Source organism: Podarcis bocagei (assembly GCF_964188305.1).
Source record: "Podarcis bocagei genome assembly, chromosome: W".
NCBI lineage: Eukaryota > Metazoa > Chordata > Lepidosauria > Squamata > Lacertidae > Podarcis > Podarcis bocagei.
This window is the reverse complement of record NC_138131.1, coordinates 30,884,120-30,908,696: the sequence shown is the minus strand read 5'-3', so window position 1 is coordinate 30,908,696 and position 24,577 is coordinate 30,884,120. Positions and strand designations below refer to the sequence as shown.

The following is a 24,577-nucleotide window of genomic DNA, read 5'->3' as shown; positions in this document are numbered from 1 at the left end:
AAAGAGTGTCCCCAGAGGATCCACAAGCACACTGCAGCCTCAGCAATGGTAACTGCAGCAACGCAGCAAGGAGAACCACAGCAGGGAAACGACGAAGTCTGGCTGGAGACAGAGGCACTGGGGCCCAGCCAGACGTGTCAGTGAAGCAGTCCCCAGAGATTTTGCAGCCCACAGACCCCCTCCCGCCCAAACCAGTAGTGCGGCTCACGGCATCGCTCCAGCTGCCCAATGGCCTCACCATGGACGTGCCAATCACCATTGACTCAGGAAGCAATGCGGACTTTATAGGGCAAGACTTTGTCGACCGGCACGATATACAGTTACTGCCTGCCACACTGCCCCTGCAGGTCGTCACGGTGGTTGGCAGGGAGCTGCTCGGGGGGCAAGTGGTGAAGCAAACGCCACCAATGGTGATGCGGCTTGGGAATCACAAGGAAGTCATCAGCTTCAATGTCACTCAACTATCGGACACACCTATTGTATTGGGCATGAGTTGGCTGGACAAGCACAGCCCGACGCTGGCTTGGTACCAGAGGCAGCTGACCTTCGGCTCTTCCTATTGTGCTGAACACTGCATCCTGCCGCGGCAGGAAGGAGAGGAAGAGGAGTCGCAGCTGCAGCTAGGGACGCTGCAAGCGGTTCCCCACAAGTACGCAGAATTTTTGGAGGTTTTCTGCGAGAAGGAGGCGGACAAGCTACCCCCCCACAGACCGTACGACTGCAAGATTGACCTCCTACCAGGGGCGGCAGTTCATCTCGAACTTCTGGCAGAAGCTGATGGGCTTCCTGAACGTCAAGATCAACCTGGCTTCGGCTAGACACCCGCAGACCAACGGACAAGCGGAGTGGGTCAATGCCATCATGCAGCAGTACCTGAGATGTTATGCGAATCAACAGCCCGCGACGTGGGTGGATTACCTGCCTCTCGCCGAGTTCGCCTACAACAACACGAAGCACATGTCCACGGGGGTGACGCCGTTCTTCGCCAACAACGGAAGGCACCCCAGAACCTTCCCGGGACTGGAAAGAATGGGGGAGGGGGAGCCGCAGACAGCGGACGCGTTCGCGTCGGAGTTGCAGGAGGTCCACGATCAGCTTCGGCGGCACCTGGAGCTGGCTAAGCACGCATACAAGGTACAAGCGGACAAACACAGGAGGGTTGGCGAAGAGATCCATGTGGGCGACTGGGTCTGGTTGGCAGCCCACGCAGTGCCGGCCAGGTCGTTAGCGAAGAAGAAACTAGGGCATAAACAACTGGGACCCTACCAAGTCGAAGAGCAGGTCAACCCGGTAGCCTTCAGGCTGACGCTTCCGGAGGGCTCCAGGATGCATCCGGTGTTCCACAGATCGGTGCTCACTCCCTACAAGACGCCTCACAGATTTCAGGAACCAGGAACGGCGCCGAGTCCGCTCCGAGAGGGAACCGAGCAAAGGGGAGTGCCACAGGAGGAGCCCATCAACGAAGTCACAGAGATTTTGGACTCGAGATGGGGAGAAGAGGGAGTAGAATACCTTCTCGCCAGAGAGGGCACCCCGGCCAGTGCCAACAGCTGGGTGCCGGGCTACGCTTTGGAGGAACCTCTGCTCAAAGACGAGTTTCATGCCCTCTTCCCACACAGGCCCATGCCAGCAGACTTTTTCGACGATTGGCTTTTCACACCGACGCTTTCAGCCAGCACGTTCCAGGGGTTCGACTCGGACGAGGAACCGACAATGGACACACGTTCCCCGGAGGGGTCAGCCGCGGGATCTGCCTCAGAACCCTCGTATTGGTGGGACGATAGACCAGAGGAACAGTGGCGCAGGAAGTGGCTGGAGGTTCCAGGTCGAGCGACGGACCCGGGAACGACTGAGGCGGAGACGGACGTGGACATGTACGGGGAGGATTTTGGGTTCGAGCACAGAGGCACAGAGATGGAGGCGGAGGTGACCGTTGTCGACGAGCGCAGGGAGGAAGAACCGGAAGTCTTCAGTTGGAGGCCCGCCACGGGAAGCGAACTGTATCCGACATTCGTCCCCATGACACTGCAGCACCCAGCTCCCGCACCGGAAGGAGGGGAGGGGGAAGGGGGGGCTTCGAGGGGGGATGGATGTCAGGGGTTCAGGAGCAGAGGCGAGGGCAAGGGAGGAAACAGAGAGCGAGGGGGAGGAGGCAGAAGAAAAGATGAGTGATGACGACGACCCGAGATCTCCGAGTCTTTCCAGTGAATCAGAAGATTCACAGAAAGGAGCGCCATTGGCCAGAGCAAGGGGGGAGCCTAGGGGGACACCCCAGGAAGAAGGGTCCAGAGGGGGATCAGAGGGCAGCAGTTGGAAATCGGGACCAGCGTCACCAACAGAGCGCAGTGGAGAGGAAGGGCGCCAGGTATCGAGCTCTGGCAGCTCGCAGCAGGGGGGAGGGCACGAGTCAGGAGTGGCCACACCTCCATCGGGGAGCGAAGAAATGGTCAGGCGGAAAGTGGAAGGTTGGGCGCGCGCGCCAAGTTCAAATGCACAGGAAGGTGGCGCAGTAAGCAGCCCGGAAAGGGAGCCAGGTCCTAAAGCCCGACGCAAGGAGACAGAAGGGTCCGGGGGGTCAGCGTCAGAAGAGTCCAGGAAGGAAGAGACCACGGGGGGCAGAGGGACCCAGAGAAGAACGGTCAGGCGGAAAAGGTGGAGTAAGGCTAGGGTATTAAGCTGGTGTACAGGGGGCGGAGACTCAGACGGAGCTTCGCCGGTCTAATCCATGAGACGTAGAGTTGCACGCAGCAGCTTGAGAATGGAAACTGTAACTCAATAAAGACTTTTATAAAGTGACCGCTGGCTAGCGTGATCCTCTGTGAGCTAGGATCTGGAAGCAGCTCTGACACTTTGTGTTTTAGTTGCTCTCTGCTTCTCATAGAGAGAGGACGTATATTTTCTTTGCTCTCTGCATAGCTTAGTAATAAAGCATGGCGTGTAGCCCATACCTATCTCATCCTTCCGCTGTGGTGTTGTTTTAATGCTCTGCTGGGAGGGCTCGGAGGAAGATGAGCCTTATCAGCTTGGACGAACGGAGCTAAAATCCCAAAATTTTTGGTTATGGGCACCAGAAGAACGGAATCCAGATGACGAACGGCAGAACAATGGAATGCAGCTTTTCTTCTCTGCGTGTCAAGAAGATTGATGAGAGGTATGTGCTCTTGCCCCAGGAAGGCTGCCAGTCCCTAATTAATGGCAATAAGGGGTGGACTTTGAACTTCAAGCCAAAGCACTAATCAGCTGTGGCAGAAGCTCAGGAGAAAGCGAAAGCCTTAAGAAGTGTGCTTTTGGAATGCAGCTGGTGGTAGAGAGACGCAGCTTGCTTTAAAAGACACAAGATGGCCAGTGCAAGAGTAACAGACGCTTTTGGAATTCCAGAGCTTGGTAAAGTGAATTATCACAACTGGGTGCAATATGCAGAGGCTCTGCTAAGAAAAGAGGGTCTGTTTAATGTGATAACAGACGCCCCCCCAGCTCCTGTAACTGATGAGTGGAAAGCCAAGGATTCTAAAGCAAGGGGAACTCTGATGCTTATTGTGTCCCCTGAAGAGCTATGTCTTTTGCGTGACAAGGCCTCAGCCAGAGAAATGTGGGACAGCTTGCAAGAGTCACATTTGAGAACAGAGGCAGGCGCTTCTTTGTTCTTTTATGCCAAATTGCATGGTGTGACACTTGCTGAAGGAGCAGATGTGCGTGCTCACCTCATGGAAATGCAGAATCTCAGGCATGAGTTGCAACAGCACGGAATCACCGTTCCAGAGGCTGTGTATTCCTTCATGATTCTACATTCTTTGGGTTCCAGTTGGGAAGCGATTGCCAGCCAGCTTGCTGTTTTGCCTACTGCTAAGCTGACGGTAGCGCATGTCACTGCTGTGGTGTTAAATGAAGAGGATCGGCGTAGTGCTAGCTGTATCACAAAGGGGGAGCCCTCACAGACATCATCCCAGAATGCAGTGCAACCACTAGATGGCGCCAAAGCTTTGAAGGCAGCGAAATGCTACTCGTGTGGACGTCTAGGCCAGTGTTTCCCAACCTTTTTTGGGCAAAGGCACACTTGTTTGATGAAAAAAATCTCGAGGCACACCACCATTACAGCCCCGTGACGTCAGCGCGCAGCGTCACGCCGGGAGGGACGCACGAAAGTGTAAGTTTCAATTTTTTCCCCTCCCCCTTGCCGGGGAACCTCCAAGCTTTGGGGGGGGGGAGGAGGCAGCAAAGCGAGGGACTGAGGGACTCCTCCAACGACAAGGGTTGGGGAAGAAGAGAAAGGGCTATTCCGCTCCAGTCACGGGAGGGGAATATGTACTGGCCCAACTGGTGTGCGGTCTTCGGAAAGTGGGGTGCGGGAAGGAAGCCTAGGCTCGGGGTCCACCGACCTCGGCGGAGAAAGGCAACAACCGAAGCCTCCCGACGGTTTCGGGGGAGACGTTCAGGGCCAGGTCGCCGCCGTGAGGGAAGGGCGCCGGGGCGCTGCTGCTGCTGCCGCCGCCGCCGCTCCCGGCAGGCATGGGCCCAGCTGAGGCGGCGGAGCTGTTGTGGTGGTGGCGGCGATAGCGGGCGGAGGAGGGGGCGGCGGCGGGGCCGAGGTGGCCGGCGGCGGCGGGGGAGGCGGCGGCGGGCGGAGCAGGAGGGCGGCCGAGGCCGGTGAGGGAGTAGGATTGCCCGGGGCTTGAGGAGCCGTCGCCGGGAGTTGCTGCTGCTGTTGTTGCTGCTGCTGCCCAGACATGCTGGCCTCCTCCTCGTCCGCTGTCTCGCGCTCCTCCCTTTTGCGCGCGCTGCCCCGCCGCCGCCCCATTGGCCGGGTCCTGTCAGCTGATCCTGTGTTATTTCCTGTGTGTGTGTGTGAGGGGAGAATGGAGAGATAAACCTCGGCACCACCACCGCGGAGCCGCCCCCGGCTCGACACGGATCCTCGCCGCCGCCGCCCCGCCTCTCGCCGCCCGACTCGCCCGCCTCCCTCCCACGGCACACCAGGCAACGTCTCGCGGCACACTAGTGTGCCGCGGAACACCGGTTGGGAAACACTGGTCTAGGCCAGTGTTTTTCAACCTTTTTTGGGCAAAGACACACTTGTTTCATGAAAAAAATCACGAGGCACACCACCATTAGAAAATGTTAAAAAAATTAACTCTGTGCCTATATTGACTATATATAAAGTAATTCTCTTGAATAGGAATCAAATAAACACAAAGAAAGTATTTTATAATTACTTTATTATGAAATAGTAAGTAAACAGAAATATGAAAAATTATAAAATACTTTATTCAGTGCGCAACCTGGGCCTGTTTGGCTGAACACAAAGGCGATATTCTGGCTGGAATCGAAGAAAGACACACACGTAGCTCTTCGTCAAAAGCTGTCAGTCTCTCTCTGTATTTAGTTTTTATAGCAATCATGCTTGAAAAGCTCATCTCACACAGATATGTAGTAGAAAATGGGAGCAATGTCAAAATAGCTTTGTTTTCCAGAAGGGGGAACTCCTTGGCAGTATCCAACCAAAAACTGTCCAAATGTAGATCAGCAAATCTTAGCTTGAAACCACGATTTTGTCTCAGTTCAGTTAGTTCCTCCTGCTCCTGTAAAGTCATGTCCTTTCCACCAACTGATGCTGAGTCTTTTATTCCTGTCGTTCAGCAGTACAGAGAAAACGTGTCTGTACCCTCCAGACTCCGGCAGTAGAGTCTCAGCTCCACCCTTGCACTTCCAGCACAGGTCAGATGACACTCTGAGCTAACATCCGGTGCTCAGAGCAGAGAAAGGACTGCCCCCTTTCTCCACTAGTACAGTTCCAGACCTCAACATCCTGTTTTGCATTCCAGCCACCTGCAGCTGGCTTTTGCATTGCTGCTTTTTCCTGACAACCTCCCCCAAAAGCATCAATGGGCAAAACATGATCCAGAGAAGAGAACAAACAGTTGTTATACATATAACAGTCCCCTGTTGTTTCAGTTCCACCCTTGGAACTCCCCACCACTGGTTCCACCAGTGTACCTCTCTGGTTGTCTGGCTTCCAAGGAATGAGTGCATCTGCATTACCTTGGCTAGCAGCTCTCTGTCGTGTCTTTGTCTCTGACTTAGACACTGCTTCATCCTGTTTTGAGTTGTTAACAATAGCAACACACGCAACAGCTAAGTTAGCAAACTCTTTTGAGTACCTCTTTGGTGGTACACCCTTTGTGACTCTCTCAGACCTGCGTATGAGGTGCTGATCCTCTCTGCTCAGTGGTTCAATCTCTGGACTTTGTTGAGAACCAGATCCAGTTGCAAACAGTGGTTCATCATTCACCTGTGAAGGTCTATCCATTGTGTGAGATTTCCTCTCAATGACTGTTACAACTGAGCTCTCTGAGCTATCACTGTTATCATCAGTACCACTGTAATCTGTAATCAGAAAAATCATCATCATCATCTGAATTGTCACCTGTGGGAAATGTGTGTACTATAACCCGCTCCTGTTCAGGAGCACTCTCCAGAAACTTTGTGAGAATCACCTGACCAGATTCAGACAAAATTACTCTGTAGAGACCCTTTTCATATCCCACAAAAATGCCTCTGGCATTCTTTACTCCACCTGGAGCTTCTGTTCTCACATGAGACCCGAAAACCTTAAAATAGGCAACAGAAGGTTTTCTATGGAACAGCTTCTCAAAAGGAGAACTACCCAACTCTTTTGAGACTTTTCTCACCCACACGTGAACATAGGACATTAACGCCTCCGCCCAATATTCATGTGGCAAATGTGAACTCAGCAATTGCGCATTCATCCCCTTTTGCAGTTCTTTGTTCACCCTCACACAGACCCCCCTGTTCCGAGGGTGGGGTCAAAAAACCCACCCCACCCCAAACCCAGGACACAGTCCGGCGCCCGCCTAGTGGGCGAAAATTTGAATTATTTTTTTAAAAAAAATATATTTTGAATTTTTCAATTTTTCCCACGGCACACCAGGCAACATCTCGCGGCACACTAGTGTGTCGCGGAACAGTGGTTGAAAAACACTGGTCTAGGCCACGTGAAAAGGGAGTGCAAACATCCCAAGGCCAAGGCAACAGAGCAGTGCAGCGAAAGCTCAACGCGTGGAAAAGGCAAAGGCAAAGGTCCGAAGTCCAGGACAACGCAGAACAAGGCTATGGTCTCATGCTTCACTCCAAAGGTCCAGAAGACGTATGGATCTTTCTTCATTGTCGACTCGGGAGCAACCAGACACGTTTGTCAGGACAAGCATCTCTTCATCTCCTTTACTCCACAGGAAGGTGCGATTCACCAGGCGGATGACCACACGATCTCCAGTCAAGGCTATGGAATGGTTGTTCTTCACCGCTTGGATGCATCGATACGCAACATTCTTTTTGTTCCAGATGCTGCACACAACCTACTGAGTGTCTCGCAGCTTCCTGAACAGGACATAGACGTTTCCTTCAAGAAGAGGAAGTGCACCATCACCAAGAAAGATGACTTTGTATTGCATGCTGATTATGTTGATCATTTCTTTGTATTACATTATGATGATTCTGTTGATGTTGTGCAGGATGAAACTTGTTGTATTGCAGGTACTAACAAGGTTTTGCATGCAGGATGTATTCATGATTATCACAGGAAATTTGGTCATTTACACTTCGAGGCAGTTTCCAAAATGCCTGCCTTAGTTGAAGGTATGACTATTAAACCCTGCAGGTACCACATGAAGTGTAAGGCATGCGCAGCAAACAAGGTCAAAATGGCTGCAAAAGGTAAGGCGTCTAGTAGACAAGCTACAGAACCATACCAGGTAGTGCATGCTGATCTTGTTGGTCCACAAGCACCCTCTTTGGGTGGAGCCAAATACTTCATGGTTCTCATTGATTCATTTTCCAGGTATATTCATGTGTTCATTCTCAAGCAGAAATCAGAAGCGTTTCCTAGGTTCAAGGAATTCCGTGCTTGGTTGGAAAATGTGCATAGTAAATAGGTGAAATGTTTATTTACAGATTGAGGGGGAGAATTCACTTCTCAGCAGTTTGAAGCTTTTCTGACTGAGAAAGGAATTCAACATAATTTGTCAAGTCTACGATCTCCTTGGATGAATGGACTTTGTGAGAGGGCAAGCCAACCAGCTTCAAGGCTTGAAAAGCTTGCTGCATGATTCCAATCTTCCAGAGAGTTATTGGGCAGAATCGCTCATCTGTTTTGTTTACACTTATAATCGCAGATTATCATCACCGATTGGTTGTACCCCCTATGAAAAGATGTTTGGCAAGAAACCATACATCAAGCACATGAGAATTTTTGGTTCTGACATGTGGGTTCACACACCACAAAGCTCCAAGTTAGGCAAGCGTGGTTTGCATGGTATCTTTCTAGGATATCGGAAAGGTTCTTACAGAGTAATGATGACTGACACTAATACAATTAGGCTCACTAGAAGTGTTGAGCACAGTGCCAAGTGGGGGGAGAATGTGGGGATTTTCCAATGTTATCCTGATGACAGTGATGAGACTGAGGATAAGCAAAAGCAAAACCCCACACCCACTGATGAAGGTTCTGATTCTGAGTCTGAAACTGAATCAGATGATTCAGGATTTCAAGAGTGCTACGGCCTCTATGCGACCCTCTGAAGGCTCTGATCGAGAATTGGAGGAACCACTGTTCACTATAGGCCAGTTTTTTCCTAAGAAAGAAGAGGAGAGCGTTGAAGACTTACGTCTGATTCGCAGGTCTGAAAGAGCCACAAAAGGTAAACCTCCAAAGAGATTTGCTGATGAATTTGCTAAAGCAGCAAAAGCTGTAACTGCTCCAAGAAGGTATTTGAACCTTCAAGTTTCCAAGAGATCCAGGCTTTGGACTCGAAGGATGCTGAGCCATGGTTAACTGCCATGAAGGCTGAGCTTGATTCCCTAGAGAGGAACAAAACATGGGAGCTATTTCCAACAGTTCCAAGGATGAAACTGCTTGACAGCAAATGGGTCTTCAAAGCGAAGACAGACCGAAATGGCAAGATAGTCAGGCACAAATCCAGATTGGTAGCCAGAGGTTTTTCACAGGTACCAGGAGAAGACTATCACGAGACCTACTCACCCACCGTGAGATATGAGAGCATTAGGCTTATGCTCAAACTTGCTGCAGAGGAAAATCTACACGTTTCTCATCACGATGTGAATACAGCATTTTTGTACGGAACCTTAGGTGAATCACTTTACATGCTTCCACCTGATGGTGTACAGGTAAAACAGGGATTTGTTTGTTCTCTGAAGAAGTCCCTATATGATCTCAAGCAAAGTGCACGATGCTGGCACTCTAAACTCACTGAAGTGTAGTTTTCTCTAGGTTTTCAGCAAGGTAAAGCTGATCCATGTGTATTTGTCAAAGCGGAAGGGGAAAAGAAGCTGTATAAACAGTGGACATAAAAGGGTTTAATAGGCAGAGATGGAAGAGACCGATTGGGTGGGGCCAGAGGGAGGGTAATTTGTGGATATCCCCATGATCGCACACCTACACCCTCTTGCGCACAATGGGGGGGAGTGGGGACCAGTTAAGGGTGGGGAAAGGGGTTAGGGATTTGTAGTAGAGAGTTAAGAACTGGCAAGGTTGTGTTCAGGGATAGAACAACACAAAACAGAGCAAAGACAAAAGGAAGTGATGGAAAAGAAAGAAAGAAAAAGAAAAGAATGGAAGAGGGGGGGAAGGGGGGATTTAGAGTAAAATATAAAGAGGAAATAAAGGAGAGAGAAATAGAGGAGAGAGGGCGGAAATATTAATAGTAATGATAAGTGTCAGGGGTTCAGGAGCAGAGGCGAGGGCAAGGGAGGAAACAGAGAGCGAGGGGGAGGAGGCCGAAGAAAAGATGAGTGATGACGACGACCCGAGATCTCCGAGTCTTTCCAGTGAATCAGAAGATTCACAGAAAGGAGCGCCAGTGGCCAGAGCAAGGGGGGAGCCTAGGGGGACACCCCAGGAAGAAGGTTCCAGAGGGGGCTCAGAGGGCAGCAGTTGGAAATCGGGGCCAGCGTCACCAACAGGGCACCAGGTATCGAGCTCTGGCAGCTCGCAGCAGGGGGGAGGGCATGAGTCAGGAGTGGCCACACCTCCATCGGGGAGCGAAGAAACGGTCAAGCAGAAAGTGGAAGGTTGGGCGCGCGCGCCAAGTTCAAATGCACAAGAAGGTGGCGCAGTAAGCAGCCCGGAAAGGGAGCCAGGTCCTAAAGCCCGACGCAAAGAGACAGAAGGGTCCGGGGGGTCAGCGTCAGAAGAGTCCAGGAAGGAAGAGACCACGGGGGGCAGAGGGACCCAGAGAAGAACGGTCAGGCGGAAAAGGTGGAGTAAGGCTAGGGTATTAAGCTGGTGTACAGGGGGCGGAGACTCAGACGGAGCTTCGCCGGTCTAACTCATAAGACGTAGAGCTGCACGCAGCAGCTTGAGAATGGAAACTGTAACTCAATAAAGACTTTTATAAAGTGACCGCTGGCTAGCGTGATCCTCTGTGAGCTAGGATCTGGAAGCAGCTCTGACAATAAGAAATCACAGTGGTGGTCCAGGTTATAGTATGAGGTGGGTGGGTGTCATGGGACTGCCAGAGAATGCCGGGGAGGAGCAGGAACACTCAGAGGGAGGTGGACAGGAAGTGACGGATGGGGAAGGGGGAGAGAGCCAGGAGGCGGAAAGGCTCTCTGATGCTGAAGCAGAGCCCCAGCACTGCACAGGAAGTTCCAGCACCAATGGTGAGGCAGTGCCTGTTCCGTCTGCCAAGGAGAGGAGAGAGTTAAAGAGGAGGGGGGAGAGGCATCACAGGAAACTTCCTCGCCTTTTCTGTTGGAGGAGAAGCCGGTGAAGGACACTCTCAGAATCAGGATTCAGATGCATGATTGTAATGTGCTACCTGTACATATGTAAAATAAAGAACTGTAAATATCTCTGAGTGAGCAGAGGTGCTTATTGCGAAGAGCATACACAAGCCATCACAGTGGGATACTGTTGAAAGTGTGTGGGCAGATATATGTGTATCGGTCTGTGATTTTTAAAATTATTTGTTGGGGGGAAGGAGAGAAAAGAAAGGAGAGGGGATGGAGCGGTTAGGAGATTTAAGAGTTAAGAGGGACGGAAAGAGAAAGCAAATAAACAGAAAGAAACAAAACCAAAAAAGTAAGGAAAAAGGAATGAAAAAAACGGAAGTTGTTGAGGTGCTGGCACCTGGAAGTAGTATATATGTACCAAGTGATATAAGTAAATAAGAAAATAAAATAAAAAATATGTAGAAAACCCCTTTGAGAGGGAAAGAATAAAATAAGTGTGTGTGTGTGTGTGTGTGTGTGTGTGTGTGTGTGTGTATTCTCTTTAGAGAGAAAGAGGAGGAAAGAAAAAAGAGGTGGGGAAGGAAGGAAGGAAGAACCACCCCCCCCAAGCAAACAAACAAACAGACACACAAAAAAGGGAATTAGATTTTTTATTTATTCTCTTTTTTCTTATTTAATTTTTTAAAAAATGAGTAAAGGAAGAAAAATGAAAAATAAAGAAATAAAATAAAAAAGAACAGAAAGTCAGGGGTGGAGTGGCAATCCCAGGAAGTGGCCTGTGCTAGTTCAGGGCTCTCTTCTGGGCACCGCCATTTTAATTCTTAACAATTAGAAAAATGGGGGGGGGGGGCTATTAGTAAGAAATATTTTTAAAATAAAGTAAGGGGAATTAAGATTAAAAATAAAAATACTAAAATAATAGATGGCTTTAGCAGCGGTGCCCCCCCCCAAAAAAAGAAAAAGGGGCAGAGGTTTTTCCCAGCCTGGGGGGGGGGGGGCGTGCTATGCAGGTTTTTCTCCTGGGGTGTACTCCATTGCATGGCCTCCCTCTGGGCCCTGGTCTGCTCTTGGCGCGCTAGCCACCTGGGAGGTAGGCTCGGGTCAGGCCTGGGCTTGTCCGCGCGTGTCTTCGCGGCCTCCCTGGCTCTCCCAGTGCTCTTCTACCTCTCCTCTCCTTTCCTTTTCCTTCAGTGTCAGCAGCAGCAGTAAGCTGGGGAGGTCGGAGCTCCTTTTTTTCTTTCTTTTTGCTTCGGCTCCGGAGGCCTCCAGGAGTTAAGCTGGGCCGTTGGCCAGGTGGGTTCTCTGTCATCATGGCCAAGGTTGCTGGGGGAGGGGGGCTTGGCGGCTCCCTCTGCTGATGCACTGGACTCTCCCGACTCTTCGGCAGTGGCGGCAGCGGGCCTGGGGACCAGCCAGGCAGTGCAATTGGTGCTAGCTGCCTTCAGGTGCGTCGTGGCGCCCACCATTTTGCCTCCATTGGGTCTTTCCTGAGCGTTTTAAAAGTATTTCTATGTGCACAACACATTAGGTTTAATATCAGTGCAGTTCTTCGGTTCACAGTACTTTTGGTTCTTGCTATTCTGCTTTTTACCTGAAGTTGCCAAATCTTGCCTTCAGAACCTTCTTATTTCTCTGCTTTATGTTATAGGACGCTCATATTGTGTTCGGACACAAAGAATGTTGAATCAGTGTTTAGAATCTCTAGCTCAGAAAGTTCAGAGTGGTGTTGTCATCAACTTTGAGAAATCAGGACCAGACCCACCACAAATTGGGGAAGGTACAGTAAATTGTTTATGGTCATTGTAAACTATTATGTTAACAACTGTGTTTAAGGTTTAAAAAGTACTGTATGGCATTGCTAAATCAGTGTAGATTATGTGCATAATATTATATTCTAGCTTTGCCTCTGACAATTAGATTGATTGGATACTGCCCTTCACTTATTTGAACAATTAAACTGGTTCGTTTATTACTCCATAAATTATTCTCTTGGTGGACACTGAAAAACCTGTAACAATGTCTTCAAGTGTTTTCTTTCTTAGACAAAAAACCACTAAACTATCTTTTTCCTGAACACTTTTTTTTTTTGAAACTTTTTAATCTTCACTGTCCCAAAATACTAGTCAAAACTGTGGTGGTCATTTGCGCAGTTTAGAGAAAATATATCTAAGTAGAAATTGTAAAGCTAACGCTGGGAACCTAATGTAAAAGGTAAAAGTACCCCTGACCATTAGGTCCAGTCGCGGACGACTCTGGGGTTGCGGCGCTCATCTCGCTTTATTGGCCAAGGGAGCCGGCGTACAGCTTCCGGGTCATGTGGCCAGCATGACTAAGCCGCTTCTGGCGAACCAGAGCAGCGCACGGAAACACCATTTACTTTCCCGCCGGAGTGGTACCTATTTATCTACTTGCACTTTGACGTGCTTTCGAACTGCTAGGTTGGCAAGAGCAGGGACCGAGCAACAGGAGCTCACCCTGTCGCGGGGATTCGAACCGCCGACCTTCTGATCGGCAAGTCCTAGGCTCTGTGGTTTAACCCACAGCGCCACCCGCGTCCTAATGTACAATGTTACTTAATGTTCTGTTCTTCTTCTTTGGAAATTAGATGGAGTTGTTGATGTCACAAGACCCATCACTTCTTTTGCTTCTCAGCCATGGCACAGCTGTCATAAACTCATCTATGTGAGGCCTAATCCTAAAACGGGAGTTCCTGTTGGCCATTGGCCAATTCCAGAATCCTTTTGGCCTGATCAAAATTCACCAACACTGGTATGAAATAGAGCTTTAGAATTTCTGTGCAGATCCTAGTGATACAAAAGTGAGCTTAGGTAATATGATGAAAAGTTTGTTGTAACTGGGGAGCAGTTCAAATCACAGTGCATCTCAGGGATCACTGGGTTGGCTCTAAGCGAGGACTGCCCTGCTGAGAGCCTGAGGGCCCTGTTCCTGTCTCACTCCACCTGGCCTAGGGCAGGGCCTGACAGGCTCTTAAGAACTATTGTTGTTATTTTCATATCCTTTTAAATTCTTTTTTTAGTGTTTTAACTGTTTTTAACTGAGTTGTAAGGGCATTTTGTGGGATGTGCTTGGGAGGAGAGGAGCAGGAAAGAGGCAGGGGTAGGCCCAATTTCAGTGGTTCTGGGTAGGAGGAGGTATGGCATGGGAGATGGTGACTGCCGTGTGCCAGCCCCTCCTCCAACCTGGGGAACTGGTTGTCATTTCAGCTAGCACTCGGGTCTGCAACTGCTGTTGTTGAATGCCAGGTCGGCTCAGAATAAAATCTCTCTCATCCATGACCTGATTATGGATGAGGAGGCTTATCTGGCATGTATCACTGAAACCTGGGTGGGTGAACAGGGTGGAGTTGGTCTTACCCAGCTGTGCCCACCTGGGTACTCAGTGCAGCAGAATCAAAGGTTGGGGAGGGAAAATTGCTGTGGTCTGTAGAGATTTTCTATCTCCAGGTTCTCTGTCCAGTTTTTTGGGGGGGATCTAGAGTGTGTGTTCCTGGCATTGGGCAATCGGGACAGATTAGGGCTTCTGCTGGTTTACTGCCCACCTCGCTGCCCAGCAGTCTCCCTGCCTGAGCTAACAGAGTTGGTCTTGGAGGCAGTGTTGAGGACTCCCAGACTGCTGGTTCAGGGAGACTTCAACATCCATGCCGAGGCAGCTGGCTCCGGGGTGGCTCAGGACTTCATGGCCGCCATGACAACCATGGGGCTGTCCCAACATGTCACCAACCCAATGCACATGGCAGGCCACACTCTGGACCTTGTTTTCTAAATGGGGCAGGAAGAGAGTGATTTGAAGGCGGGGGACATTGACATCAGTCCCTTGTCATGGTCAGATCACTTCCAGTTGAGATTTAGGGTGTCAGCACCTTTTCCCCTCCGCAGATGCAGGGGATCTACAGGGGTACCTTGGGGTGCGAACGGGATCCGTTCCGGAGCCCCGTTCGCATCCTGAACGGAACGCAAGAGGCGACAGCGCAACTGCGCGTACACAGGTCGCGTTTCGCCGCTTCCGCACATGCGCTCAAAATGACCTCACGCGCTCCGTTACTTCCGGGTTGCCACGGAGCGCATCCCGAACACGTTCAACCTGAAGCACATTCAACCCGAGGTATGACTGTATTAGGAAAGTCCTCTCTTGGAGGCTGATGGATCCAGTAGGATCCCAAACCCCTCTGCGGGGTTTTCTGGCTGACATGACTGGTGCTCCTGTCAAAGCCCTGGCCGACCTCGGGAAAACACTCAAATGGCTTGGGCCATTGACATGAGCGCCCCTGAGTGCACTCTCCCACCTTGTGGCGCCTGATTGGCCCCCTGTTATACTCCAGAGCTTAGGGCGAGGAAACAAGCTGGGAGACGGCTTGAACACAAGAGGAGGAAGGATCTGAATGAATGCAACCAAACACTGGTAAGGGCTCATTATTTCTGGGTTGTACGGGGCCTTTTAAAGACTGGCCCAAAGGAGGTGGTAGAATCAATGGTAGCTCTCTGTGACTTGTTTGCATGGCATTTTGAGGATAAAATCGCTTGCATACACCAAGACCTTGACTCTGTTGTTATAACAGATGTATCTCATGAGGTGTCCAGAGTACAGTCTAGTCCTGGTGTATTGCATGAGTTTCAGTTGGTAAGGCTCAAGGATGTGGATAAGGTGCTTGGATTGGTCAGGGCGACCACTTGCGCTCTAGACCCTTGCCTCACTTGGCTGATAAAAACCAGCAGGGAGGGAATGGCTGGTTGGGCCAGGGAGGTGAAGATGCCTCTTTATGAGAGGGGGTGGTCCCTGCTTGTTTGAAGGAGGCAGTGGTAAAACCATTCCTTAAGAAACCTTCCCTGGATTCAGAAAACCTAACTAACTACCGGCCAGTTACTAATTTCCCTTTCCTGGGCAAGGTTCTGGAGTGAGTGGTCGCGGACCAGATCCAGGCACTTTTGGAAGAAACTGATTTTCTGCATTCATTTCAGTCGGGGGTTAGGTTTTGGGACAGAAACTGCTTTGGTCGTCCTGTATGATGGCCTCTGTCGAATGAGAGACAAGGGAAACATGTCCCTGTTAATTGTTCTCAACCTCTTAGCAGATTTCAATACCATCGACCATGGTATCCTTCTGGAGCGACTCTCCGAACTAGGGTTGGGTGGCACCGCTTTGCGATGGTTTCAGTACTACATGAAACCACTGGGTGGGGTTATCCAGAGGTTCGGAGTACATTTTCAGCAGTATGCTGATGACACTCCGCTCTATTTCTCCTTTACATTTGCAGGTGAGGCAGTGGAAGTGCTGGACCAGTGTCTTGCCTTGGTAATGGACTGGATGAGAGCCAACAAACTGAAGCTCAATCCAGATAAGACAGAGGCACTGTTAGTGGGTGGTTCCCTAGACCAGATGGCTGGGAGGTCACCTGCTCTTGATGGGGTTACACTTCCTCTGAAGGAGCAGGTTCGTAGCCTGGGGGTACTCCTGAATCCTCTGCAGTTGTTGAGGCTCATGTGGCCTCAGTGGCCCGGAGTGCCTTCCATCAGCTTCGGCTGGTGGCTCAGCTACGCCCCTGTCTGGACAGGAATAGCCTAACTACTGTTGTCTATGCTCCGGTAACCTCAAGGTTAGATTACTACAATGCATCATACCTACGGCTGCCTCAGAAGACAGTTAGGAAACTTCAGCTAGTGTAGAATTCAGCAGCCAGGTTGCTCACTGGAGCAAGACGGTTTGAACATATTATACCAATCCTGGTCTGACTGCACTGGCTACCAATTAGTTTCCTGGCCCAATTGAAAGTGCTGGTTTCGACCTATAAAGCCTTAAACGGCTCAGGACCGCCTCTTTCCATATGAACCTACCCGGACCCTGAGATCATCTTCTGAGGCCCTCCTTCATGTGCCGCCTCCTCAAGAGGTCCGGAGGGTGGCAACACGAGAATGTGGCCTTCTCTACAGTCGCTCCCCATCTGTGGAATGCTCCCCCCAGGGAAGTTCGCCTGGCGCCTTCATTATACATCTTTAGGCGCCAGGCAAAAACGTTCCTTTTTAACCAGGCCTTAGCTTGATCCAATTTACATCCTATGCCCTTTTTAATTTTGTTTTTTTTTTGGGGGGGGCTATTGGGTTGTTGTTTTTTTATTTTTATTAGGTATTTTGTGGTTTTATATATTGATTTTATTCTGTGAACCGCCCTGAGACCCCCAGATGTAAGGCAGCATAAATTCAAATAATAATCATCCCCCCCCCCCGCAACCTCTGTCTCCTGCTATGGGGATCATTATCACAATAATACAAAAGGCATGTGGACATTTCAAACATTTAGAAATAGCGCTAGATAACTAGTGTGTTACCCTATTTTTCTTTGCAACTGTTGAGGCTTATGAAAAATATTATAATTTAACCTTCCTGAATAGCAGATAAAGTACCTCTGGGGATAATGTTAAGCAAACTTGTGGCTTTCCTTCTCCTCTAATTGGCTCTGATTCCCTTTCTTCCTTCTAAGCCTCCCCGCACAGCCCATCCAGTGGTGAGGTTCTCCTGCATGGATTGTGAGCCTATGGTAATCGATAAGCTTCCATTTGACAAGTATGAGCTTGAACCATCACCCTTAACGCAGTACATCTTGGAGCGGAAATTACCTCATTCCTGCTGGCAGGTATTTGCTATATACTCAAAGCTAATGCTGGGCAAACTTGCAGGAGAGATCAGTGAAGCGGGTGTTGGATATTAGTGAGTATATTTTCCAACTCACAAAGGTGTACACATTTCCACATGCTTTGCAGACAATCACCGATGCAATACAAGCCCACAGCCCCGGCAGTAAGGTTTATTGCCAGTTTACAACTTAATGGTTCTGTACATCATTAATCCATAAATCAGTCATTAGCATGCTGCTAGGATGGTCCGCTGCTTAAGAAGAGCAGAGAAAGAAAGGAACAAAGCTCAGTTCTTTCTCTCAGTCTCTTATCCAGGCCTAAAAAACATTGCACATGAACATTAACTCATGTTTCTTACCTAGAAGCCACCTGCTTCTAGTTTCCAGAACACAGTGCTGATAAGGATCGACTACTAGTTTCAGTTTCGCATATACCAACAGGGGGGAAAGTAGAGAGAATCCTGAGCTTGGAGATGGCAGAAGCAAGCTAAAATTTTCTCAGCCTTGCATGCAGAAGACCCAAGATTTGAACCTTGGCGTATCCAGGCAAATTTAGCAGAGCTACAAAATAACTTTCTCTTCCTGAGACAGTTTTCAGTCCCAGCCATAAGGTAGCAGCTGCACATGTTTATACGCCATGACTGAAATTACAGAGTTGTTAAATAACCTGCAGTACTTCAGTGGTGATGTGTACTGTCAGGGAACTGCCATTGAAACAGGGGCAGGAAACAGAGGGGCAGTTGTGTTACAGGGAGCCTCTAAAAATCTTGCGAAGCAGTTCCTCTTCCATTGATGAGGAAAGCCCCACCTCCAGTGGGGAAGAGGTAAAAGCACCAGAGGATTCTGGTGGGAGCCTCAGCACCACTTCTGGCAAAGCTGGCCAGGAGGGAAGCACGCCCCCTCCGTTGCCCACCCTGCGCAGAAGTCTAAAGTGCAGAGAGGGAAGGAAAAGGCTGGGAGTAATGAGACTTTTATGTTGGGGAAGGTCCAGGAAACAACCACTCCCGGATTCTGCTAGCGATTGATGCAGACATGAACTTTGGGGTTCTGCACTGTAAATCGTTTTGCACCAAAATAAAACCTGTAAAAGACAGGTCAGAGTCCTGCCTGGTTACTCGTGAGCAACCACCCTTGCCATCTGACATGTACCAAACTTCTTTGATGCAAGTTCAGGGAAGTTACACCATTTTAGAGATGCTCTTATTTATAATACCTGTGTGATATGTTAACAATAAATAATTTAGTACCAAAACAAGTTTCATATTATTTAAGCCTAACCTTATTTTAATCCCTTATGAATACACAGTGGAAGTGAGGAACAGGTTTAAGGATTTAGATTTGCTGGACAGAGTGCCTGAAGAACTATGGATGGAGGCTCGCAACATTATACAGGAGGCAGCAACGAAAACCATCCCAATGAAAAGGAAATGCAAGAAAGCAAAGTGGCTATCCAACGAGGCCTTACAAATAGCGGGGGAGAGAAGGCAAGCAAAATGCGAGAGAGATAGTGAAAGATACAGGAAATTGAATGCCGATTTCCAAAAAATAGCAAGGAGAGACAAGAAGGCCGCCTTAAACGAGCATTGCAAAGAAATAGAGAAAAATAACAGAATGGGAAGAACCAGAGACATGTTCAAGAAAATTGGAAATATGAAAGGAACATTTTGTACAAAGATTACCATAATAAAGGACAAAAGTGAAAAGGACCTAACAGAAGCAGAAGACATCAAGAAGAGGTGGCAAGAATACACAGAGGAATTATACCAGAAAGATATGGATGTCTCGTACACCCCAGGTAGTGTGGTTGCTGACCTTGAGCCAAACATCCTGGAGAGTGAAGTCAAATGGGCCTTAGAAAGCACTGCAAATAACAAGGCCAGTGGAAGTGATGGTATTCCAGCTGAACTATTTAAAATTTTAAAAGATGATGCTGTTAAGGTGCTACACTCAATATGCCAGCAAGTTTGGAAAACTCAGCAGTGGCCAGAGGATTGGAGAAGATCAGTCTACATCTGAATCCCAAAGAAGGGCAGTGCCAAAGAATGCTCCAACTACCGCACAATTGCACTCATTTCACACGCTAGCAAGGTTATGCTTAAAATTCTACAAGGCAGGCTTAAGCAGTATGTGGACCGAGAACTCCCAGAAGTGCAAGCTGGATTTAGAAGAGGCAGAGGAACCAGAGACCAAATTGCAAACATGCGCTGGATTATGGAGAAAGCTAGAGAGTTCCAGAAAGACATCTACTTCTGCTTCATTGACTATGCAAAAGCCTTTGACTGTGTCGACCACAGCAAACTATGGCAAGTTCTTAAAGAAATGGGAGTGCCTGATCACCTCATCTGTCTGCTGAGAAATCTCTACGTGGGACAAGAAGCTACAGTTAGAACTGGATATGGAACAACTGATTGGTTCAAAATTGGGAAAGGAGTACGACAAGGCTGTATATTGTCTCCCTGCTTATTTAACTTACATGCAGAATTCATCATGCGAAAGGCTGGGCTGGATGAATCCCTAGCCAGAATTAAGATTGCCGGAAGAAATATCAACAACCTCAGATATGCAGATGACACAACCTTGATGGCAGAAAGTGAAGAGGAATTAAAGATCCTTTTATTGAGGGTGAAAGAGGAGAGCGCAAAATATGGTCTGAAGCTCAACATCAAAAAAACGAAGATCATGGCCACTGGTCCCATCACCTCCTGGCAAATAGAAGGGGAAGAAATGGAGGCAGTGAGAGATTTTACTTTCTTGGGCTCCATGATCACTGCAGATGGTGATAGCAGCCACGAAATTAAAAGACGCCTGCTTCTTGGGAGAAAAGCAATGACAAACCAAGACAGCATCTTCAAAAGTAGAGACATCACCTTGCCAACAAAGGTCCGTATAGTAAAAGCCATGGTTTTCCCAGTAGTGATGTATGGAAGTGAAAGCTGGACCATAAAGTAGGTTGATCGCCGAAGAATTGATGCTTTTGAATTCTGGTGCTGGAGGAGACTCTTGAGAGTCCCATGGACCGCAAGAAGATCCAACCTCTCCATTCTGAAGGAAATCAGCCCTGAGTGCTCACTGGAAGGACAGATCGTGAAGCTGAGGCTCCAATACTTTGGCCACCTTATGAGAAGAGAAGACTCCCTGGAAAAGACCCTGATGTTGGGAAAGATGGAGGGCACAAGGAGAAGGGGACAGAGGACGAGATGGTTGGACAGTGTTCTCGAAGCTACAAACATGAGTCTGACCAAACTGCGGGAGGCAGTGGAAGACAGGAGTGCCTGGGGTGCTCTGGTCCATGGGGTCACGAAGAGTCGGACACGACTAAACAAACAAAAAACACACTAAAAAACCTTATTTTTGTTTAAATTGCATCCCGATACTTTAAAATCAGGGATAAAAAAGAAAGGGTGCTACGCAGTTCTTCACAAATTATTTAACAGGTTGTTTGCTATTGACTTACGATTGGGCTTTGTACCCATTTATAGAAGTGTCGCTCAGCAGAGCTGAGTTTTGGTGGTCACTGTTTTTCCTTTGATTCTAGCCTTGTATTTATCTTCAGTCAGTGAAGTGGTGATACAGCTTTAATTTATTTCTGTCCCACCTTTGAATCCAGAAAGATCTCCAAAGCCCTATAACTTCTTTAAAAAATCCAAATACAATTAAATTGGGGCTGCTTCTACATCCTCTCAACACCTGGGATTGTTCTGGATTGTAGTGTACCCTCTCCCTCCCTAACACTCCAGTTCTTATCAAGAAACTATGGCTGTTTGATTTGAACTTCATCCCATTGCCTTTGTCCCAAATGCTGGCAGTTGGGTGATCTGTCGTCTTCCATCTAGAACAACATGCAGGGATGGGGTAGCCATGTGCTTCAGGCAGTTAAAATTTTCTGATTTTAAAATTGTATATCCCACCATCTAGACAAGAAGCAGGGCCTCAAGGAGCCTCAATCCGTACAATGTTAAAGGGAGCCAATACCACTCAAAACTGCAACAGTTACTTAATATATCTACTCCAGCATCAGGGAAGACTTAAAGGGCCTGCCTAAGCACTTAAATTTTGAATGAGAAGAAGCCTTGATGCAGTCTCTAGTACAGAGGTGGGGATCATTTGACCCTCTAGCTGTTCAGTGGCAGCTGAAGGGCCAAAGGTTCCCCATGCTGGCTCTGGTATTCCATTGACTGGGATTGGGATTTTACAAAAGTTCAGTCAGATAATCACATCTTCTTTTTGTAAACTTGAATCAGAATGTCATGCAGGCCAGCTGCCTTTTCATGATATGTTAACTGGTGGTACTGTGTCAAGATATCAGCTGTACATAAAGGATTAAGGATAATTTTATTATAAATGGAATGATTTTAGGATACTTGGATTAACTCTGATTAGAAAGCTCTCATGAAACTGCTGTTTCTGTATCTTGTAGTACGCTGAATGGGCCAAACACTAGTAAACTGCCCAGGACTTCTCCCCTGTGCTTTCAAGATAAGGAGGCAAATAATAGGGCAATGTCTATCTCTCAAAAACATGCACCACTTTTTTTTGTAAAAATGTTCCCGCTGGAGTTCACAAATGTGGTTTATCTGAAACCCAGTAGCCCCTTGTGTATAATAAACCTTGTCTCTTCCGTTGTCTTTTCTAGGTATTTGTGAGCAACAGTGGGAAGCACAGTGAACTGAGCCATCCATTTGGGTATTTGAAGGCCAGCACCACTCTAACATGTGTCAATCTCTTTGTGATGCCTTACAACTACCCTGTCCTCCTCCCTCTGCTAGGTGAGTGATGCAGAGCCATTGCAGCACAACCAACTAGAAAAGGAACTATCTGTCTTGTCTTGTCTGCTGTTTACTTGCCAGCCATTTTCTTAAATGGGTTGGGAGACTGGAGAGTCTAGAGCAGGCTTTCTCAACCATGGGTCCCCAGCTGTTGTTGGACTGCAACTCCCATCATCCCTGACCACTGGTACTGCTAGCTAGGGATGATGGGAGTTGCAATCCAACAACAGCTAGGGACCCAAGGTTGAGAAAGATTGTTACAAACTGCTTCATTGGGAGGAGAGGATTTTTACGCACACCCTCTTTTCTCTGCAGTAGAGGAGGAAAGTCACCTGCTTCCAGTGCATTTTTGATGCTCCTCACCTAGGCTAGATCTACACTGACCTGTTTAACATTATTAGAGCAATATTAGATATATTGTTTTAAAACATCACAGGGCAGACCTGTAAGCGTTTCTTACCTCCAGCAAAATGCTAATTCCCTTCTGCTCTGTAATGCCCTCTGGTGTCACATTATAATAATGCATTATGAACGTTAAAAGTAGAACACCATGTGGCCATATGGTTATTAAAACTATTCCTTAACGTTAAAAACCATGATTGTAGATCCTCCATTCTTTTCCCTCTTTCAGGATGTGGCATGTTTCAGAGAGAGAAACACCCCTCCCACTGTATATAGCTGTCACGATTCACTCTGTCACTGAAGAAGAAAAATCATAAATAAACTGTCTCATCCGGGTCTGAGTGTTACATATAATTGAGTGCAAGAACTATCAGCCACAGTAACAAATGTACTGTGTGGACAATACAGAGAAAATGGTTTGTGCCCACCCAAGCTGTGTCCCTGTTGTTGTTATTTATACCCCACCCATCTTACTTGGTTGCCCCAGCCACTCTGGGTGGCTCCCAACAAAAAACTAAAACACAATGCAGCATCAGACACTAAAAGCTTCCCTGAACAGTGTTCCCTTCAGATGTCTTTTAAAAGTCACATAATTGCTTATCTGTTTGACATCTGATGGGAGGGCGTTCCACAGGGGTGGGCGCCACGACTGAGAAGGCCCTCTGCCTGGTTCCCTGTAACCTCACTTCTTGCAGTGAAGGAACCGCCAGAAGGCCCTCAGAGCTGGACCTCACTGTCCGGGCAGAGCGATGGGGGTGGAGACGGTCCTTCAGGTATACAGGACCGAGGCCGTTTAGGGCTTTCAAGGTCAGGACCAACACTTTGAATTGTGTTTGGAAATGTACTGGGAGCCAATGTAGATCCTTTAGGACCAGTGTTATAGGCACCCAGGGGCCACTCCCAGTCACCAGTCTAGTTTTGGGTCCAGCTTCTATTGGAAATAGTTTGACTGTTGAATAGCTTCTCAAATATCATTTTATTGTTCTTTTTATTTATTACATTACATGGTTTTCCTCCCCATTTCATCCTCACAACAACCCTGTGAGGTAGGTTAGGCTAAGAGATGGTGACTGGCACAAGGTCACCCAGTGAGCTTCATAGCTGAGGGGGAATTCAAACCCTGCTCTCCCAGATCCTAATCCAACCCTCTAACCATTACACCACACTGGCTCTCAGTATTTAGTGCCATAACTTAAACACACACAGTATCTAGGATTAGCAGAATCCAAGGTGTTTAGGACTTCAGAAGTCTTCAGACTAAGCAGTGCTGGTTCTCTTCATTAAAAGTTGTGATTGTTACTCTGCTAAGATCTAGCCTGACTTGGGGTGTGTAAAAGTTGAATATACAACATAAGGAGGAGAGAGCCCTGTCCTTGGGAGTATTAGTACTCTCTGGATCTTTAAGGGACAATCCTATGGAGCATGATGCTGGGATACTTGCACTGTTGTGTACATTTGTGACTTGTATTGTTTCTCCTTTGCAGATGATTTATTTAAGGTTCACAAACTTAAGCCAAATTTGAAGTGGCGGCAATCTTTGGATAACTACTTAAAAACCATGCCTCCCTACTACTTGATGGTATGTACCTCTCGTCAGTTTGATGGGTCTTGTGTGTTATGCTGGAAGCAAAACCATTGAATGTTCACAAGCCAGGATTCAAAAGCTTTGCAACATGGAATGACTTACTCGTCCTTCCTTAAATGCTCTCTTGCAGTTGGTGTTTAGCACAACTCCAGTACCTATTCTTTTGTTTCTCCTCTCCTGCTTGTTGGAAAGATTGCTTTATTGCTCGCCGGGTTTTGGCACAGAACCTGCTTTGGTCGCCCTGTATGATGACCTCTGTTGAGAGAGAGACAGGGAAAATGTGTCCCTGTTAATTCTCCTCAACCTTACAAAGTGATGGTTTTGACCTATAAAACCTTAAATGGCTTAGGACCGTAATACGTCCAGGGCCACTTCTCCTTATATGAACTGTCCTGGACCCTGCAATCATCATCTG

The 24,577-nt window shown here is 48.2% G+C and overlaps 1 protein-coding gene across 6 annotated transcripts in view; it reads left to right on the top strand.

The window, feature by feature from the left end:
• Positions 1–24,577, top strand: part of LOC308577891 (integrator complex subunit 6-like) — a 137,501-nt gene that overhangs the window by 70,634 nt on the left and 42,290 nt on the right. For 5 of the 6 annotated variants that reach the window (XR_014003752.1, XM_081178256.1, XM_081178257.1 and 2 more), the window contains 5 exons: positions 12,413–12,541; positions 13,370–13,533; positions 17,257–17,409; positions 22,043–22,175; positions 24,062–24,156. Coding sequence is in view for 4 of the 6 variants with exons in the window: in XM_081178256.1 (XP_081034382.1) it covers positions 12,413–12,541; positions 13,370–13,533; positions 17,257–17,409; positions 22,043–22,175; positions 24,062–24,156 (674 nt within the window). In the remaining 2 variants the exon portion in view is untranslated. Of the gene's footprint in view, positions 1–12,412; positions 12,542–13,369; positions 13,534–17,256; positions 17,410–22,042; positions 22,176–24,061; positions 24,157–24,577 lie in introns of those variants that run through there. The other variant, XR_014003753.1, reaches the window with a different exon arrangement.